The 21,927-nt window shown below is 39.5% G+C and overlaps 1 protein-coding gene and 1 long non-coding RNA gene across 2 annotated transcripts in view; both read left to right on the forward strand.

Annotated features, from left to right (window-relative positions):
* The window catches only part of LOC139356403 (uncharacterized), a 202,212-nt gene extending 189,896 nt beyond the window's left edge, over nucleotides 1–12,316 (forward strand). Inside the window, exon 3 of the long non-coding RNA XR_011608215.1 lies at nucleotides 11,856–12,316. This is a non-coding gene — a long non-coding RNA (uncharacterized lncRNA). The remainder of the gene's footprint in view (nucleotides 1–11,855) is intronic.
* Nucleotides 12,317–13,049: 733 nt separating this feature from the next.
* The window catches only part of LOC105480046 (DnaJ heat shock protein family (Hsp40) member C1), a 242,969-nt gene continuing 234,091 nt past the window's right edge, over nucleotides 13,050–21,927 (forward strand). The window contains exons 1-2 of the mRNA XM_011738488.3: nucleotides 13,050–13,256; nucleotides 14,706–15,007. Of these exons, the coding sequence (XP_011736790.1) occupies nucleotides 14,780–15,007 (228 nt within the window). The 5' untranslated portion in view covers nucleotides 13,050–13,256; nucleotides 14,706–14,779. The remainder of the gene's footprint in view (nucleotides 13,257–14,705; nucleotides 15,008–21,927) is intronic.

Here is a 21,927-nt window from a genome sequence, read left to right on the forward strand (position 1 = left end):
CTTTGATTTTTAAAGACTGACAACATTTAAAGATCACTAACAAGAAAGTAATAAAGATGTCATTACTTCCTGGAAACCATCTGAGTGTATTTCAACCTATGTCTCTATCAAAAGTGGGAAAATCGAAGATAGACCAGGGTGGCCAGATAACATACCCAGTTATATCTGAATGTCAGATAAACAACAAATGATTTTTTTCATATAAGTATGTCTCATGCAATAGTTGCTTATCTGACATTCAGATTTAATTAGGTAGCCTGTATTTTTATTTGCTAAATCTGACAACCCTACCATGAAGCTTTAAGTTGCAGGGAAAAAGAAAAGTGGGAGCAAGCATTTTTCTTTGTGGAAATGAGACTATTGCTCTGTACTTAAAATGTTTCTGTGTCAAAAGAATACAGCTTGAGAGGTCATTATGAAACAACTCTTTACCACAACTATGACCTTACCTAAGATATGTGATGATAAAGCTAATGAACGATAACATTAACTGAAATATTAACAAACATTGCTTTTGAATATAAATGAAAACATTGTTTCTGTGAAATGCAATTGTGTACCGAATCAAAGAACTGGTTGGGCTTAAAAATCTTTTCTAATGAGTATATAAAATTATCATAGCATTTGCATATCTCTGTCTTCCGGAAAATACTGCTGCTCAGTCTGTTGAAAGCATGACCTCGAACTTGCAGGACAAATCTTGAGAAATTATCTGTGACAAGTCCTACTGCAACTGAGAAGAACATAATGCAAATCAGAATTTCTTGGCTATATTTACTCAAGATGGCAATGAGAATTTTAATGTGATTGAAGAACTTTTGGACATATTATTCATTATGGCACCATATAGTATCTAACTTGTTTTTAAGTCATAAATAGTTTAATACATACTAATCAAAAATGAGTAACTGCAAGCAGTGTTTCTGTGGAGTCAGAGTTAACCTTGGACTTGTTATCAATGTAAACAATGATTTTCATCAATACAGCTGGTGAGTCAATTCATCACATCCTTTACCAAGTCCTTCACTTGGCCCTGGGTGGTGAAACATGGATGTCATCTTGGAAGTAGTAGCTTACTCAGAGCTGGATACTTTACTATAGCTTGAACATGAACAAGTCTCCAGTTTACTTGATTTTTTTTTTTTAGGAATCTGATACAATACAGTCATATATCTGGCAGGAATCTGACATAATACAGGTGCTTATTACCCTCAGAGAGAGACAGGAGTCTTCATTTTTAAATTCAATATTTATTGAAAGCCTAATGTAGGCTAGGCACTAGTTGGAGGAATGAACAAGATAAAGTCCTTGCTATCATGGAGCTTGCATTCTAGTGAGCAAATCAGACAACAAACAAATGATATATAAACAAGGGAAATTAACCAAGTGGTAGCAGAGAAGTGCTATGCAGAGAATTTAATAAGGTAGTGATGCTTTTTTAAATTAGGTGATGTTGGGACTCGGAAACAGATATCCCAAAATATGGTGCTTTGACATGTGGAACTGAAGATGAAGCCTCAAGGTCTCTCTGACTATCCCCCCACCTTCTGTCTCTCATCTGTTGTCTCTGTCAAAGCAAAGGATGAAGTTGTTCTCTGAAGTTCCCTTAAAATTTGGGCCTGCCAAAGAAAACAATTACCTCTGGTGCTTTCCCTGAGTTTTCATTAACTGAACTCATATGGCCAGAAGAAAGACTAAAGTCTGTCAACACACCTGGACAGACTTGTCACAAACCATTGTCTGTTCTGTAGGCCCAACAGACTTTGTCCCAGGCCATTGTATATTCTTCAAGACTGCTGAATTCCCCTAAAAATAATTTGCCACTCCCCTAAAATCATTCACACTGCCCCACCTCCCTTTCCCCTAAGAGGAAGGGTATGTAACCATCCATACCCCTTTGTATGGTGAGCTAATCACTCTGTGATTCTCCCCCATGCACATGCCTTTTCTCCTATTCACCTGACTTTTGTCCACTGATTTTCAGGAAGCTGAGCCTTTAGAGGGTGAAGGGAAAGTTTTCCTTTGGCCCCTGCAGTGATTAGGATTGGCCTACATGGGGTGATGAAATTTAAACACGGGCCTGAATGAAGGGAAGAAGCCAGTCATGCAAAGATCGGGAAGCAGAGCTTTAGAGCAGAGGAAGTGTGAAGGCCCCAAGACAGATGATCTTGGTGTACTCCGAAGGAAGACCAGTGCAGGGAGAGGAAAGCTGGAAAGAGATAAGGCTGAAGGTAGGCAGGGGCCAGGTTATATAGAATTATAAAGAACAGGAATTTATTCTTAGTGTGATGGGAAGCCACAAGACTTTCAATTAAATATTTAATAAACGTATTTTGAAGCTGGGCGTGGTGCTCATGCATGTAATTCCAGAGCTTTGGGAGGCCAAGTTGGGAGGATTGCTTGAACCCAGGAGTTCGAGACCAGCCTGGATAACATAACAAGATCCCATCTCTACAAAAAATTTAAAAATTAGCTAAGTGTGGTGGCACTCACCTGTAGTCCCAGCTACCTGGGAGGCTGAGGTAAGAGGATTGCTGGATCCAGGAGTTTGAAATTACAGTGAGCTATGATAGTGCCACTATATTCCAGCCTGGGTAAAAAAGTAAAACCCCATCTCTTAAAAATAAAAACAAGGTCCAGGTGCGGTGGCTCACACCTGTAATCCCAGCACTATGGGAGGCCGAGGCGGGTGGATCACAAGGTCAGGAATTCAAAACCAGCCTGGCCAACATGGTGAAACCACGTCTCTACTAAAAATACAAAATTAGCCGGACATGGTGGTAGAAGCCTGTAGTCCCAGATACTTGGGAGGCTGAGGCAGGAGAATCCCTTGAACCCAGGAGGTGGAGGTTGCAGTGAGCCGAGATGGCACCACTGTACTCCAGACTAGGCAACAGAGCGAGACTGTCTCAAAAATTAAAAAATAAAAAATAAGTAAACAAATAAATAAAAACACTTTGTGTATTCTTTTGAGATAAAGGGGATGTTCTAACAACGAGAAAAAGGTAGACGTTTTGAAAGAAAATTGAATAATGGATAAAGTACTTTTTTAAAATAAATCAACCTTAAGACCAGTCTTCTAATTATTGTATTACAAAGCATTCGTTAAACAGGATTTTCCCAAAAAGTGAAGAATATAACTATCACTTAAAAAATCGTGTTAATTTTGAAATCTGATTTAACATTTTGTGATAAAGTAAAGGTCTGAGTCCAATTCCAATTTATTTAGATGCCTAGTTTTAGTGGTTGTCATAGAGAAGAAATATTTCTTGCAAAGAGGCCTAGATCCCAGTGAAGGAAGTGTATGGCTGGCTCTGCCACTAAGCCATAGACTCATTTTTCAGTTCCTTTCAGGAAACCTGTAAAGGTTTTTGCTAAAATTTAGCTTAGTTGTTTTCCATCCTCCCTGATGTCAAACAATTGTTCTTCTCATGTACATAGAGAATAGAAGGATGGTAATCAGAGCTTGGGAAGGGTAGTGGGGTGTTGGGGTGGGTTGGGAATGGTTAATGGGCACCAAAAAAACAGAAAGAATGAATAAGACCTACTATTTGATAGCACAATAGGGTGGCTATAGTCAATAATAACTTAATTGTCCACTTTAAAATAAAGAGTGTAATTGGATTGTTTGTAACTCAAAGGATAAAGGCTTGAGGGGTGGGTACCCCATTCCCTGTGCCATGTTTATTTCACATTGCATGGTTGATATGCATGCCATATCAAAACATCTCATGTATCCCATAAATATAAACACCTACTATGAGTCATAAAAATTAAAAATAAGAAAAAAAATTAAAAATTATTTTTGTAAACTAGTTGAAAAGTGAGAATTTCTTACATTTTGAATAAATGGATTTTAATGTTCGTGAAAATCTTCATATGAAAGATTTTAAACAAGTTAGGGACCCAAATATGAGATTATTAGTGGCATATATCATTTTTGACATATAAAAAAATCTTATGATGATGGAAATACTTTCAAACATCTGTTTCCATGCTGTCACTATAGTATGAGCTTCTTTGTCATTCATTGTTAAAATATTTCTTATCTTAGGGAAATTCTGTAAGTGCAATTAAACTTTTTAAGAAAATTCCAGGTAGCATATTACTGACAACCATTTGCCATCAAAAAGAGGTCAGAAAATTTGCCCCAGGGCAAAGTGCTGTCAGGGTACACCTACAGAAGCTGGTGGAAGTCAGCGTGGGAATGATCACTTGGCTGAGGCTAGTTTCTGTATGAGATGGAGAAGGATTAAAAAGATGCTTGGGGGTCACTAAAACAAGATATCATGTATTGGAGTGAAAAGTTTAGCCTTTGAGCAATTGGTGTCTGGGCAACAGCTTAAGGACCCACTCAGTGACAAAAAGCTGATTTTGTCATTTCACACCAAAACAATCTTTTAAAAACCCAATCAACAACAGAGAAAACAAGCAAACAAACAAAAAAATAAAACTTTTATCTCTAAGTTCCCCTCCATTGCTGATATAACTGGCAGTAGGTCATAGAATGTTTTTTAGTGTGCCTCTAAATAAACCCTTAACATTGACTTTTGCTACTTCTTTTTCTCTGTATATTTGCTTTCAATATTTACTTCAGTGTGATTTCATCTGGATAGAAATGGATTTCATCTGGATTTCATCTTTAGGTGAACAACTCAATTCTGCAGTTCATAGTGACAGCCCTAATGCCAGGGGGCGACAGTGGAAATAATGGCCAGGCTTGGGAGAGCAGTAAAGAGAAAGAACAAGTAGCAGATCTTGCCAGGCCACTGTGACGTCTTCATTCTCCTCCAGCCCTAATTTGAAATAGTGGCATCATTATAATCGATTCAGGGAAATGTGGTCTCAGTGGGTACTTAGGAGCAGGAAGACGGGAAAACGGACTAAGCCAAGAGAAATAAAATGTGGTTGTTTTGCTGCACCACAGATACCCTGATTTAAAAACTCGATTTTGCTTCCATTGCTAGAATTTTTTACCAAGTTACAAATCAGAAGTAATCAAATATCCTGAAACTTCAGAATATGATGGACCAAAATTTTCACCAAAGTTACTCTTCTCATTGCCTCCTACTGATAATATATTGTACTGATCATTTTGTTTTTTGTGGATTAGTTATTCACAACTCTGGTACTTTATCAAGTTCAGTGTATCAAGCTCTCAAAAGACATAATTTGATTTGATATGTTTATCAGTTATTATCATTTCACAGTTATAAAATTAACAAATGGCAAAGCAGTAATCAAAACAAGAGACAATAAATTCAATTTTAGAAGGAGGTAGAAGGCTGGGCGCCATGGCTCACTCCTGTAATCCCAGCCCTTTGGGAGGCTGAGATGGGTGGGTCACGAGGTCAGGAGTTCAAGACCAGCCTGGCCAAGATGCTGGAACCCCGGCTGTCCTAAAAATACAAAAATTAGCTGGGTGTGTTGGTACGCTGCCTGTAATCCCAGCTACTCGGAAGGCTGAGGCAGGAGAATCGCTTAAACCCAGGCGGCAGAGGTTTCAGTGAGCTGAGATCGCACCACTGCACTCTAGCTTGGGCAAAAGAACAAGACTCTGTCTCAAAAAAAAAAAAAAAAAAAAAAGGATGAGGTAGAGATCTGAGTATATGATTTAATCATATTAAATTAACAAAAAAGCAGAGCTGAAATACATGTTTAGAAAGCCAGTGACCAAAATATACTATGTGTACTAAAAGCAATGTAAAGGCCACCACAAACAAAGGCTACATGGGCATTTAAAAAGTTCAATTCTATTTTTCTGCCTCATGTGCAAATATATGAAAGAAAAGGGTAAAAGGGAGGAAATTTTTTTAAAGCATCTAAAAATTACAGTAAATGGAAGGGCAACAGGTTAATGGTGACTTGTACAATTTTCTCTTTTATAAACATGATTTTTCCTTAAATTTGAAGTTCGAATTGGTGTCTTTTAACTTGAAGCTATTGAAAACAACAACAGAAAATATGTTCACACAAGATAATTCCTTTAGAATGTTAAAAATATCCTTGGCCTATAAAAATGTTGTTTGCCCCCTGGTGGTGAAATTATTATTATTTATTTTTTTGTAAGTTACAAGACTTTAATTGTGGAGTCTTAGCACTAAACATCCTATCACAAGCAAAAATAATACGGCATTACATATTTATATATTGGAAGTGGAGAGAGATGAAGCTGGGCTGCTGTATGGATTAGCAAAATGAGAACGATGCAATAGTCATATTCAGGACAGCAAATGTAAATTTCCCATATCTTACCATCTGGAACTAAGTTTTCCTTAATCTATCTCTATTTGTTTCTGTGTTGGTCATATTGCTAGTTCAGTATTGTAAAGAATGCTGCCTCCTTTTAGTAAATGTAATAACAGGCATTTATGAGGCATGGAATTTCTATACATAAACTAGCACCTTTGCTGGGACCTGTTGATCGTGGCGAACAGCAACTTTGTACTGTTTTACCTTGTGTTCCAATTTGGCATCACAAACAATATTAGGGCTCAGCGGCAGAATGCCAAAATCAAGCTGTAAGGCCTGAAAGAATAGATGATGAAGAGGTCTGCAAAAATTTCCTTTTGCAGACTAATTGGAGCCTTTGAATATGAGGAAAATGCAATGATCGCTGTGATTGAGAGTAGAAGAGAATATCTGGGTCAGTTAAAGGAACAAGGACAAAAACTAATTTTGAAATTTTCAAGAGTTTTAAGCGAGTTACTAGACAACTTTGAAAAATTAATGATAATCGTGAAACTGTAGATGTTAGAAGAAAGAAATTTTAACATGGAGTTTATTGTGACACATTAAAGTCCAGGGAAAGCAGAAAACGTCACTGTCTGAAAATACAGCGCTAAACCAGAGGAAAATGATGACAGCGGCCAACTCTTTAGTGGCTAAATCGCTGAATGTGAATATTTTCCCTTCCTTTTGTTCAGTTGGGTGCCTGCTCTTAATACAGCATCTACTGTTTAACCTTAAGCTGAATTTACCGGAGAAATCATGAATAATATGTTTTTATAAAGCTGGAGCAAAAAAAAAAAAAATTAAATTGACTTTTACAACCAGTCATTATTTGGTAAAAATAAAACAAAGCAAAACTTGTCTCCCACCATCCTGGGCAAGCAAGTGATTGGATACATTTTTGATGAAGTAGGCAATTACAGCTGAAGTTTGATAACAAATGCTTTTTTTTTTTTTGAGACAGAGTCTTACTCTGTAGCTGGGACTACAGGTGCATACCACCATACCTGACTAATTTTTGTACTTTTTTTTTTTTTTAGTAGAGACAGGGTTTCACCATGTTTGCCAGGCTGGTCTTGAACTCCTGACCTCATGATCTGCCCATCTCGGCCTCCCAAAGTGTTAGGATTACAGGCATGAGCCACCACACCTGGCAACAAATGCCTTTAAAGATAACATCTAAACATTTAAAAATAGGTAAGAGTTATTTATAGAAACCTTAATACAGTATAGATGGAGACTTCCCATAAAATGACAGTAGCTTTTAAACTGCAATTACTATATACCAGGCACTAACTATTCCACTTCATTCCCACAAGAACCTTATGATTTGGGGAGTAGTCTGATCCTAATTTTAGAGATGTGGAAACTGAAATTCAGAGATCACCCTAAGTGGTAGAGCCAGGGTGCAAATGTAATCAATCTGGCTCTAGAATCTGTGCTCCTCTTCACCAGGAGATTATTTAAGTAAATAGTACATTATTCAGGGAAGTGAAAACCATAGTGTCAGCATGTTAAAAATATATTTATTATTTATAACATGAAGAGCATCTGTATTTATTTATGGAGACCTTCCAAATGATTAAAATTCAATACTGCAATACCCAAGGGATTATTTTCTAAGGAGGTGCTCCACCAAAACAATATTTTTCTAACCTTTGTCAACTCAATGTAAGTTTGTGAATGGCGTTTGGATAAATACATTACTGAGTGAAGATAATGTTCCATTAAAGACCAATGATATCTTAGAATTTCAAGCTCATATATTTGAGAAACAGCCATATAGGAGCTAATGAGAATATTTTAAGATGTAATGAGGGCCAGGATTTTTTAAATCATGGGGTAAACAGGCCACTAATGATGATTTAAGGAGATATTTGGACTTTGACTATAACATATCAATTTTATATATTCAATTTTGTTTGATATAGTTAAATTTGATCTTACCCAAAAGCGAAGGATAGACTACCAGTAGGAGGACTCTGTGAGTCCTACTGGTCTATTAAATTACCAGTATTTTTTCACCTTTTTCTCTGGAAAGTAGTGGTCATTATGATGTTGAAGTTCTCGTGTAACAAGATCAAAACTCCCATCAACCTCTATGTGAGTGACCTACCCAACACTCTGGATTCTTGCCCCTCTCTTCATTGCCAGTGGCATATTCTTCCAATGCATCTTAGCCATACATGACCATAGTCACACCTTGAACCTTGGCAATACCAGAACCTACAAAATGATGACTTAAAAAAAAAATTTATGCATGAGCTGATATGCTCCCAGCTCACCTGCATAAGCACCATGATAAAAACAATTAGATGTCTTCATTGAAATCTTCACTTTAATTTATGCTGTGGTTATTTGTGTAACTCCTTACGTCGAACACATAGGTCATTAAATTTCTGCCTTCCTTCCTTAAGATATTTAAGGCTACAAATGTTCTTTTTTTTTTTTTTTTCTCAAGACAGAGTCTCGCTCTGTTGCCCAGGCTGGAGTGCAGTGGCGCAATCTCACCTCACTGCAATCTCCGCCCCCAGGTTCAAGCAATTCTCGTGACTCAGCCTCCTGAGTAGCTGGGATTACAGGCGCACTCCACCATGCCCAGCTAATTTTTTGTAATTTTGGTAAAGAGGAGGTTTTGCCGTGTTGGCCAGGCTGGTCTCAAACTCCTGACCTCAAGTGATCTGCCCACTTCGGCCTCCCAAAGTGCTAGGATTACAGGCATGAGCCGCAGCGCCCTGCCACAAATGTTCTTTGAAGTTACTGCCTTCATTACATCCCACAAGCTTTGCTACAGTTTGGCAATGATATGCTTAAATTTGCTTTGCTTTGTTGCATTTATTCATTTTGGGGTTTGTTGAGCATATTGTGTTTGTGAGTGGTTGTTTTTTTCTTTCTATTTTAACAGCCTTAGTGAGACATAATTGACATACCACACAATTCACCTATTTAAAGTATATTTAAGTCAGTGTTTTTTTAGTATTCAATATACTAAACCAGGTTACACAATCATTGCCATAATCCAATTTTAGAACATTTTCACATCCCCTAAAAGAAATCTTACAGCCATTAGCAGTTAATCTGTAACCTTCTCTACTCCCTATCCCTAAGTAACCACTAATCTACTTTCTGTCTTTATAAGTTTACCTATTCTGGACATTTCATATAACTGGAATAGATGATTTTTTGTGATTGGCTTCTTTCACATGGCATAATGTTTTCAAGATTCATTGATGTCATAGCATGTATCCATACTTCATTTCATTTTATTGCTGAATAATATTCCATTGCATAGATATACCATACTTTGTTTATTCCTTCTTCAGTTGATGAGCATTTGGGTTGTTTACAAACTTTTGATTATTGTGAATAATGCTGCTATGAACATTTGTGTACAAGTTTTTGTGTGGCCATATGTTTCTTTTCTATAGAAGTGGAATTGTTGGGTAATATAGTAACTCTACATTTAGCTTTTGGAGAAACTGCCAATTGTTTTCCTAAGGGGCTCCATCATTTTGAGTTCCAGCAGTAATGTGAGAGGCTTCCAATTTCTCCACATGTTCAACACTTTTTATTGTCTATCTTTTTTATTATAGCCATCCTACTCTGTGAGCAGTAGCATGTCATTGTAGTTTTGATTTGCATTTCCCTGATGACTACAGATGTTGAGCATCTTTTCATGTGATTATTGGTCATTTCCATATTTTTGAAGAAATGTCTATTCAACTCGTTTGCCCATTAACAAATAAAGGGGAGTTGTTTTAGTTGTTGAGTTGTAAGAATCTTTTACAAATTCTGGATCTAAGTCCCTTATGAAGTATGTGATTTACAAATATTGTCTCCTATTCTCTTGTCTTTTTACTTTGCTGATAATATTATTTGCAGCATAAAAGCTTTTAATTTCTATGCAGTCCAATTTATTTTTTTTCTTTTGTCATTTATGTTTCTATATGTATAATGAACCATTGGCTAACCCAAGGTCACTAAGATTTACTCCTGTTTTTTTCTTACAAGAGTTTGGTAGCATTAACTCATACATTTAGGTCTAGGATTCATTTTGAGTTATTTTTTTCATCTGTGGTTTTACGTCTTTCATTACTTTTGTAAATTCTTGGCTATTATATCTTCAAATATTGCTTCTGCCTCATTCTCTCTCTCCTCTTTTTCTAGGACTCCAGTACACCACTGTGCACATGCCTATTAAGCTCTGTTCTATTCTTTCCATTTGTTTTTCTTTCTGTACTTGAGTTTAGGTATTTTTTTCTTGCCCAGTCTCCAAATTCACTAACCCTCTGTTCTGCTGTGTCCAGGTTGCTATTAAACCGATCCATTGAAATATTCCTTTCAGAAATTACATTTTTCAGTTCAATATTTTCCATTGATTCTTTTTTATGGATTTCAATACTTTTAAAATTCTGCACATTTTAATCCATCTTGTTCATGTTTTCTTCTATTTTATAATCTATGGCTTTATTTAATAATAGTTATTTTAAAGTTCTTATCTAAACTTCAATATCTGGCTTATCTGTGGATCTTCTATTATTTATTTTTTTTCTTGATTATTGGTCAAATTTTCCTGCTCTTCTCACACCTCATAATTTTTTTTTTTAACAAATGTTAGACTTTTATATTAAAGATCTATAGACAATATAGATGATGTTATTCTCTTCTAGGGATAAACACAAACAAATAGGGTGATGTTCTGATTGCCTCTGTCTAATCAAGGATGAGCTGGGTTGGGATTGGGGTGCGGTTTCAGAACAACAGGCCACTTGTGGTTTTTCTCTATTCTTCATGTGTGATCCCTCTGGGATTTTGATCAAGAGCCTGGACGGCTCCTGCCTCCTCTGCTCTGGAGATTCAGTCCTGCCTTTGAGAGGTTTTAAACTTAGATCTTTAGCCTCCTTCTCATACAACTTCAAAAATAGTGTAAATGTCTTGAAGCAGGAGAGTGCTTGTGTATTTGAGGCAGGCTCCTTCTAAGCAGAATTAGCTTTCTATGCCCTAGAACATGGGATAATTTTACTCTGCCTATCACGCTCAGCTGCTCAGCCTCCTGCACCACCCCAGAACTCAGCAAATGTCCTGTGGGAAAACTGGCTGTATGTTTGGGGCTCCTCTATATTTCCAATCCATTACACAACTCACATAATGGTTAAACATCTCACTTGTTTCTCTTTTTCTGTGTAAACTTACTCTGCCCAGGCCAACCTGGATGAGTCTATGCTCAGAATTAGTACATGTCACCAGGGAAGAAAACAGTGGATATTGTCACTCACTTAGTTCAGACCTCAGCAAAAGATTTATTTAATTGCACTGTAATTTTTGGGACAATGACTGAATAGGTAAAGAGGCCAGGCTAGAAGTCTAAATATGAATATCACTGTGGTCTTTGCAGGAACCTGGACAAGCAAGAAGATCATCTCAGGGTGGACAAGTGTCATTGGAGCTGGGCAGTAATGCCTTATGTCCATGAGAAGTATTATTAATAGACTCCAATTCTGTTTCAGCTTGGCCTTAGAAAGAAGCAAGAAGATCATCTCAGGGTGGACAAGTATCATTGGAGCTGGGCAGTAATACCTTATGTCCATGAGAAGTATTATTAATAGACTCCAATTCTGTTTCAGCTTGGCCTTGGAAAGAGGATGGGCTCTCTTTAGATGCAGTAAGTCTCCGAGGTTCTCAGACAACATAAAGGTAAAACTCAAGAGGGAAATACTAGACTGCCTGCTAAAAGATCAGGGTAAGAATCCTAGATTTGTGGCAACATGGCACCAGTTTCAAATGTTTTATTGCACTTAATCTAATGATCAAATTAGGAGAAAAGATGAATGTTACAATAATATGTAAAAGTAATGCTTAAGATAATTAATTTCATCTTACTTTGATGTTTTACTCATTGAATAAACAGTAACCTAATTTAGGGACTTGGTAAAGATGACATTCACTTTAAGAAAACTGATATAACCAAAAATAAACTTGGCTGGGGGTGGTGGCTCATGCCTGTAATCCCAGCACTTTGGGAGGCCGAGGTGGGTGGATCACATCATGTGAGGTCAGGAGTTTGAGACTAGTCTGGCCAACATGGTAAAATCCTATCTCTACTAAAAATACAAACAATTAGCCAGGCATGGTGGCAGGAGTCTGTAATCCCAGCTACTCGGGAGGCTGAGGCAGGAGAATCGCTTGAACGTGGGAGGCAGAGATTGCAGTGAGCCGAGATGGCGTCATTGCCTGGGCAACAAGAGTGAAACTCCGTCTCTAAATAAATAAACTAAAAATCTGTGGTAGGGGGAATGGTGGTAGGGAGGTAGTCACAGGATTCAATTCAACTAATTAAGTGCTCTCATGTGCTATGCACTGTGCTAAGCACTGGGGAATACCCAGAAAAGGCAATGCTGCTTGCTGTGGACTTAATGTTTTGATCCTTCCAAAATTCATGTGTTGAAGTTCTAATCGCCAGTGTGATGATATTTGGAGGCTGAGCCTTTGGGAGATAATTAGGTTTAGATGAGCTTATGGAGCTGAAGCCCCCATAATGAGATTAGTGCACTTATAAGAAGAGACATGAGAATTTTTTTTTTTTTTTGAGACAGAGTCTCACTCTGTCACTGAGGCTAGAGTGCAGCGGTGTGAGATCCCTACTCACTGCAACATCTGCCTCCCGGTTTCAAGCGATTCTCCTGCCTCAGCCTCCCGAGTAGCTGGGACTACAGGCGTGAGCTACCCCCGGGTACTTTTTGTATTTTTAGTAGAGATGGGGTTTCATCATATTGATAAGGCTGGTCTCAAACTCCTGGCCTCAAGTGATCCGCCTGCCTCGGCCTCTCAAAGTTCTGGGATTACAGGTGTGAGCCACCAGGCCTGGCGGAGAACTCTTATTTATCTATCCATCCATCCATCACCCCTTCTTCCCTGGCCACCTGAGGATACACCAAGAAGACAGCCATCTGCAAACCAGGAAGAAGGCTTCATCAGCACCCAACCATGCTGGCACCCTGTCCCTGGACTTCTCAACCTCCAAAACTGTGAGAAATAAGTATCTGTTGTTTAAGTCACCCAGTCTAAAGTATTTTGTTATAGCAGCCCTCATGATAGATTAAAATGTGAGTAATTCAAGCATACCTATTATTTTTAAGCAAGATATACTTGCATTCATTTATGAATTCATTCAAAAATATTTCTAAAACTCCATACCAAGATTTGCATTTATTGATTTTATTTAAAAATATTTTTAACACTCCATACTAGGATTTTCTCAGTAAGATTTGCTTCCTAGTGTTTTTCTAACCTTTATCCAACATAGTATATTCTGACTATGAGAGGGAAGTAGCTTTATCATTACGCTATGGAGCTTGATTTAACTAACTAGATCCAAGATGGAAAGAGCATGAGGTCAAACTTTCAAAATTGAGCTAACTTTCTGAGTTTTAGTAGCATTTTTTGCTTCCTTCTTCCTCAACAAGAGTGGAGAGTTCAGGGAAGAGAAATGTGAGAAAGCCAAAAGGAAAATAAAGTTCACACAAGAGAATCGTGGTGGAGAAAATAACTTGAAAAGAGATTGAACAGAAGCAATGCAAGACTAGGAAGTGAGGCATTGTTACGGAAGAGAGAGAAGGTTTTTAGCCTGTCTTTTAAAACGGAAACATCTCAACTGAGGTCTATTTTCAAAAGAACCCCAACTGGAGGTGGGCTAAGATGGATAAACTCCATTCCTCCTCCAACTATGATTGAGTCACCATTATTAACTATTAATTCTACCAGGCCATTTTGTGGTATTATACCTGTAAATCTTAATTCATAATTGTTTTGGTTTGAATTCCTTTTCTGCTCTACCTCTCTCTACTTACTAGATTTGCCCCTTTTAGAACCTGGTTCAACTTGTCCTGCCTTCTTTGCTGAAGGACTAATTAAATGCACGGAAGCCATAATCAATTAATCAGGCTTCAAATATGCTTTTAGTGTTCGATAGCTGGGGGAGGGGAAGACAGTAGCTATTTCGGGGGAAGTCCACGAGGGGCGTTCCAGGTAGACGCGTGATGGCTATAACCTTCCCTGTCTCTCAGCCCGTTTTGGCGTAGATTCAGCTCCTCGACGCGCCCAACCGATTGAAAGGCATTTCACCTAGGCCCAGATCGGGGCGCCAGGCGTCCAGGCTTCCGGCCACGCCCCCTTCCCCGCGGTTGCTAGGAGACGTGATGTCACCGGAAGCGAGGCCTGGGATAGGCTGAGGCAAAGGGAAGCCTCTCCCCCTGTGCAGCCCAGGCGCCGGGCGCTGGCTCTCCAGCTGTGTGTAGGCCTGGGGGCCAGGGTCCGCGGAACGTAGCGCCGACTGCGGCCCCGCCCGCCCGCCCGCCCAGCCGCTGGTCCGGCCGCGGGCTCCCGCCACCACCGCGCTCAGTCTGGGACCAGCCGCCTGGCGGGCCGTTCCGGTGCGCCTGCCCGCGCTTTTCACTGACGGGCACTGTTTCCCACAGCCAGTGCCGCCCGCCACGTCCCAGCTCTCGGCCAACGGAGGTGCGCGGCGGGTGACCTTTCCGAGCCCAGTGCGATGACGGCTCTGTGCTCCTGGCCGGCACAGCTTCCTGGGCGCCGCCAGCTCGGGCTAATGCCTTTCCCGCCGCCGCAGCCGCGGACGCCGCTGCTGTGGCCGCTGCTGCTGTTGCTGCTGCTGGCCGCCGTGGCGCCGGCGCGCGGCTGGGAGAGCGGAGACCTGGAGTTGTTTGACTTGGTGGAGGAGGTGCAGCTCAACTTCTACCAGTTCCTCGGAGTGCAGCAGGTAAGCAAGGAGGCGCGCGGGGCCGGGCGGAGAGGGGCCGGGGCAGGCGGCAGGCGACCCCGGTTCCTCAGAGAGTCGGACACGGAGGGCAGGGCTCGGTCACCCCGGGCTCTGGCTGCCCTCAGCCCGGGCCACCAGGGTCCTCAGCCTTGGAAGGACGTGTCCGTCTTCCCCAAATCCTTACTCCTGCTTCAACTTTTCTAGTCCCAGCCCCAGTGACAGGCTGGACGACGCCACTTGCCTGGGGTGGCAATGCCATCTCTCTGGTCCGGCGTTCTGGGGAAGAGCCTTCCCCCTCCAGCTGTGCTGGAGGAAGAAGGAAGAGTGGTGTGGGTAGACTTTTTTTTTTTAATTTAACACCTACCGTTTGCCTTCCTGTCCCCCTGAATGTGAGAAAGAGCAGCCGCTTCTCTAAACTGTCATCTTCCACCGAGACTTACCCTCATTCTTATTCTTATTTCAGCTGCCTCCCCTCCTCTTCCCTTCTGGGAAAGTAGGAATGCACTGTGACCAGTGTCTGTGTTGCAGAAGTTTTTCTTACCTCGTACTTGGACATCGTTTTTAGCCTGTTAGATAGATGTTTCTTTCGTAGTTTAGAAATCTGGAGGAATTTGAAGCCTCTACCAGGTTGGAGGTGTTAAGTTTTTTGGGCAGCAGAGGACTTGGAGTGCGATTGGAAGAGAAGCCCCCAACCAGTAATGTAGGAATGGGTTTTTTTTTCCCCCCTTTTCCTTTTGTTTCATTTTGTTTTCTTTTTTAGCTTGAGACATTAACTTGTAAAACCCTTCTGTTGCTTTTTAGTTCTACCATTGAGGGTGGTTGAGTGAGGGTAGATATCCAGTCTCTACCTGAAGTCTCGCGCAAAGGAGAAGATAACATTTCGCTGATTTCAGGCTTACAGGGTGAAAAATGTATATTTCACACTTATCTGATTGAGCCCTTCGTACAATGCTTTGAATAGTTATGGGAGTAAAAAATTAATGTTTACAATAGTTGTCATTCAAGGCACACTTCACATAACTAGATATGAAATGCACATCCCCCTCCCCCATAGGTTGTCATAAATGTGGGTGAACTATTCAACATTTACTGAATTTTAATTTTCAAACATTGCATTTTCATTCCATCACTGAATATAAACTTACTAGGCTGCCAGGGTACCATGAGTCTAACAGTTTTTTATTTTTGTAAGAGTTATAAAGTATAGGCATGTCACACTTCAGATTCATATGTGCAAGCAACTTTGTAATAACTGCATTTGTGATCTGTTACCTGGTGCCCGTCCCTCCTCATAGAGACACTATATATCTCATTTTCAAAGCAAATGATGATGGAGTATGTGTAAAAATAATTAGTGAAATACTAATTTTGATGACTTTTAAGAATTTCTTTAATACTGGGAATAATTAGAATTTATCATCGTTGATTACATTCTTTAGGTAAAGAGAATCTTAAACATAACCCATCCAAAAATCTTGAAGATCCAGTTATTCATGAAAAATTAAGTGCCTTTAAGAGAGCAGAAATTTAATAGCAGTTTAAAATGTAGATTATGTAATCTAGCTTTGCGTGTGAACTCTCATAGAATTTTCGTTTATAATTTCATGTAACTTGATTTGCATAGTTAGTTAGGCAGTGTGAACATCCAGAGCACTTGACTTTCTGGGCAAAGATGAGAAAATAAAGAAGCATGGATAATCAAGAAGATTCTTTGTCAAGGTAGAATCTGAAAAGAAGATTATTTTATTGTTTTTAACCTGTGTTTCTCTATACAGCTGTATTGAAATTGGAAAGAATGCAGGAGGAATTTTTTTCTGTCCAAGCAGAGAAACTGAATGGAACAAGTTTTTTTCTTTACATTGAATCTTAACTTTGTTAGATGACTTTCAGGGACCAGAAATTTGGTGGAAACAAACGCAACCTGTCCAAGGTCTTTCATGTGTAATTTTCAAGCCAGAACCATTTGGTGACTAGCCAAACATGAGGGACCAGAACAAAGTAGGTAGGCTACTGAAAGTGGTGACCTGGCTCTATGCACTAATCTCTTCTTCTTGTTCAAGCAACAGAGATGTATTTGGTGCCTATTGGATTTTAAGCATTGGGAATTGGCCTTTATATAAAACAAAACCCCTAACCTTATAGTTCAGTAGGGAGAAACAGACAGTAAACAACCAAGTAAATAAATATAAATGTTATATGGTCAGAGAAGGCCTCTGAGAGAAGTTAGGGAGTAAGCCATGTGGGTAATTGTGTTGTAGGCCATTTGGGCTGTCATAGCAAAATGCCATAAACTGGACAGCTTTTCAACAGCAGAACTTGATTTCTCACAATTCTGGAGGCTAGAAAATCCAAGATTAAGGCTGGAAAATCCAAGATTAAGGCACTGGCAGATTCTGTGTCTGGTGAGGGCCTTCTGGTTCATAGATAGCACCTTGTTGTCCTCACATGGTGGTAGGGACAGGCAGCTCTCTGGGGCTTCTTTTATAAGGAAACTAATCTCATCCATTAGGACTCCACCTTCATGATATAATCACCTTACAGAGGCCCCACCTTGTATTACTGTCACATTGGGGATTAGATTTCAACATATGAATTTTGAGGGACAAAAGCATTCAGACCATAGCATAGTGGAAGGGCATTCTAATAAGCACAAAAGCCAGGAGGCGGGAGCTTGCTTAGTATTTGAGGAATAGCAAGGCAGGCAGTATGGCCAGAGCAGAGTGATCAAGAACAGTAATAGGAGATCTGAGTCATAGGTGGTAAGGGAAGACCATGTAGGGCTTTGTAGGCCATTGTAAGGACTTCGGCTTTTACTTATAAGTTGGGGGAGGCCGTGTTTGAATAGAAAAGATACATGATTTGACTTGAATTTCAAAATGATCTCTTTAGTGTGCTGAGTATAGTCTGTGAGGTATTAGTTACTTCGAGGGATAATTGTGGTATAGATTGGAGCTGGGTGGTAGCAGTGGAGGTGGTGCAAAGTGGTCAGATTCTGGATTTAATTTCAACATGGAGTGAACAGAATTTTACTGATGGCTTGAATATGATAGGTGAGAGAAAAAGAGAAATTGAAGATAATTCTAAAGATTTTGGCTTCAGTAACTAGAAGGGTGCAATTGCCATTTATTGAGACGGAGAAACCTGGACTAGGAGCCTGGTTTGGAGAACATCAGGAATTTAGTTTTTGGATGTGCTAAATTTGGGGTGTCTATTAAACATTGAAGTTGAGCTGGTATGTAGGCAATTGGTTATTCAGGTGTAGAGTTACAAGAAGAAAGGTTTGGGCCGAAGATAGGAATTTAGGAGTCTGAGGCACTTAGTAACTTGAACCTCCAAAACTGGATGAGTTCACCAAGGGAATGAATGTAAAAGAGAAGAGAAGAGATCTGGGAGCTAAGCCTTGGGGATTCCAGACTTTAAGAGTCAAGGAGCTGGGTGCGGTGGCTCATGCCTGTAATCCCAGCACTTTGGGAGGCTGAGGCGGGTGGATCACAAGGTCAGGAGTTCAACACCAGCCTGGTCAATGTGGTGAAACCCTGTTTCTACTAAAAAGATAAAAATTAGCTGGGCGTGGTGGCAGGCGCCTATAATCCCAGCTACTCGGGAGGCTAAGGTAGAGAATTGGTTGAACCCGGGAGTCGGAGTTTGCAGTGAGCCAAGATCGTGCCACTGCACTCCAGTCTGGGTGACAGAGCGAGACTCCATCTCAAAAAAAAAAAAAAAAAAAAAGGAGTCAGGGAGATGGAGGGGAATCAACAAAGGATATAGGGCAGGAATGACCAGTAAGGTAGGAGGCGAACCAAGACAAGGTTCTCTCAAGTCAAGTGAAAAAAGTGTTTCAAAGAGAAAGAGATCAGCTGGGTTAAATGATAATGATGATTCAAATAAGATGAGCTCTGAGATTTCACTGTTGGAATTAACCGTATGGAGGTCACAGGCTACCTCAGTAAGAACTGTTTCAGTGCAGTGGTGAGATCAATAGTCTGGATAGATTGGGTTCAGGAGAGAGTGAAAGGGAAGAATTGGAGACAATTAATATAGAACATTATTTTGAGATATCCATATCCTAAACTAGAAACTAGAGATGGTAGTGACTGACTGTGGCATCTTCTTTATCCCCTTATCCTCCAGGTCTAAGGTAACTCAGTTACTCTCTAAGCTCTATAATTTGAATAGCAGATGACTTAGAACTTGGACCAGACCACCTTATGACCTTGGACAAGTTAGTTGCCTCATTTTTAGAGTAGATGGTAGCTTTTTATTTTCTTCATAGTAAGGCACAAAGTAGACTCCTAAATATTTATTGAATCAAACATTATAAACATTGTAACTAAATGTAAACTGTAATTCCCCAAACAAGTAGTTGCTTGACAGTTTTTACTCAACAGATTTTACTTCTATGTAATCTTTCACAGCCTTCAGGCAGCAGAAGAATCTCCTTCCATGTATTCTTAGATTTCAAGTCCTTTCTAGAAGTCTAGAAAGGGGTTGCAGAAGTCTTCGTTGAGGGGTATATACAGTTGACTTATTAGTCATTCATACTGTTTTTAGAATGACTTTAATAATAGCACATTCCAATTTGGGTATTGCGTCTTTTCAGAGGATATGGGGGGAAGATGGGAGAGGAGTATAGGAAAAAAATGTGCTTGAAAGATCTTTTGTTACCAACTTAAATTATAGGTTTCTGCACAGTATTTATATTTTGTGTAACAGCACCTGCTTCTCAGACATCTGTACTTATTGTGGGGTCAGTGGCAATTCTGTATTTCTTTTTCTTTTTTTCTTTTTTCTTTTTCTTTTTTGAAATGGAGTCTCACTCTGTTGCCCTGGCTGGAGTGCAGTGGCGTGATCCCGCCTCGCTGCAACCTCTGCCTCCTGGGTTCAAGCGATTCTCCAGCCCCAGCCTCCCAAGTAGCTGGGATTACAGGCACCTGCCACCATGCCTGACTAATTTTGTATTTTTAGTAGAGATGGGGTTTTGCCATGTTGGTCAGGCCGATCTTGAACTCTTGACCTCAGGTGATCCACCCTCCTCGGACTCCCAAAGTGTTGGGATTACAGGCGTGAACCACTGCGCCCAGCCTCTGTGTTTCTTTTAATTGTCTTTTGGGACCATGACTTTCCTTATCCTTTGTACAGTAATTCTAGCCAACAGTAAACACTTCATATTCATTCAAAAAATCTGTGAATTGAAATAATGACAAGCTAAATTATCTTAAATTTTGTAGTATTTGCTTTATGTTGAAGTCAGAGTTGTCTTCATGGTGCCAGTCAGTCATTACAGACTTCTGTTTATATAGCTAGAAAATGTGCTTCATTCTCTTTCTCTCGTGTTTTGTAACTAAATCCTTATATTCAGATGAATGCTGAAACTTGGTTAACAGAAGAAAAGCAGAAGAACAGTAATGTGCTTATAAAATATTTGGATTTTAGTTTTTAAATAGGAATTAATAAACCTTTTAAGCTTATTCAGTCTGTATTTTCAAATGTACAGATTAGCCATCCTGTTTAGAGGAGGGACAATTGTTGCCCATTCATCCGTGCCCCATGGTGGGGAGGAACTTCCCTAAAAAAACACTGCTGAGCGCTAGACCCATCTCTCACATCTTTCCATGGTGGTGTGAGTTACCTTGCTGGAGGGTGATTGCCTTTACTGTGTTTTGCTTGATTAGGAATAGCTAATCAGTCGGAAAGCTATGAGCAGTGGGAATCAGTCTCTTTGCAGCTCTCTGCCCAGACCAGTAAGGCAATTATCCTAACCAGACTTACCCTTGAGCATACTGTCTCAAAGTCTAGACTGTAGAGGAGAGGGCACAAATTGCTAACAAGCCCGTTTGGCCGTCACATCTAACCTGTATTCTTCAATAGCTGTATCAGTTATAAAGGTGATAGTTCATCTCTTGTCTGCCTGACTCCTGTGTCCACTTAGTTTTTTGGATGGGAAAAACCAGTTAGTGGGGCCTCCCCAAAGCCCATCACGGTCCTTTTTAGAAATGAAGTTGATGATTTCATTCATGAATGACAGTGAATTTGTACTGTGATTATCAATTTTCTCCGGTGATTCTTGTGGTGGAATCCACTGAGCTTGTGGTATTGAGTGTAGTTCAGTCTTTCTCTGTTGAGTCGATTCCTTTGTACATGTGTGTTGTGTAATAATAGCTTCCCCATTTTTATTGTAGAATCCATTTTTTTTTTTTAATTTGGAGAAAGAGATACACAAAATCTAGAATGGTAGATAACCTTTCAGTCATTTATATTTCTTATGTAGGCATGCAGAGAGTTAGAGCTGAATAAGTACTTGTTTAATTGTATACATCTTTGCATCAGATCGAATTTTCATACAATTAGTTATCTTATGTACACACTCTTTTTGTGATATGGTAGTGTAGTTTAGTGGAAGATGCCTGAGCCAATTTTATGGGATAAAGCAAGTCTATTGTGAAAATTTTTTCACCTATAATCTAGAACTGATGGAACAGAGACTTTTAGTTTTAAGTTTCCTTTTTCCTTTTATGCTATTCTCAGTTTTTTCTTTACTCTAATTATGAGAACAGTCTTAGAATATTTTATCTTTTGTTATTCATAGATAATAGCCTAAGTGGAACTGGGAAAGTGGAATCAGCTTCTGCTATTACAATTATTCCTAGAAATATAATCTAAAATATTATATCGATCACCATTTAACCTAGTGATTGATTTAATGTGGTAAATTTCAAAATCATATTTTATTCGATGTTGATAATAAAACAGAGGTTAAGGTTATTTGACTTGATTGCTGGGAGGAGAATTTATATGGCAATTGTAAGTAGTGCCAATGAAAGTTGTTTGATAAAATGCCTAGTATCTATACTAAACCTTTTCTCAGCTTTGTTATGCTCTCTTTCAATGAACTTCTTATTCCACGGATGGTACTATGTGAC

The sequence above is a fragment of the Macaca nemestrina genome, chromosome 9 (assembly GCF_043159975.1).
Source record: "Macaca nemestrina isolate mMacNem1 chromosome 9, mMacNem.hap1, whole genome shotgun sequence".
Taxonomy (NCBI): Eukaryota; Metazoa; Chordata; class Mammalia; order Primates; family Cercopithecidae; genus Macaca; species Macaca nemestrina.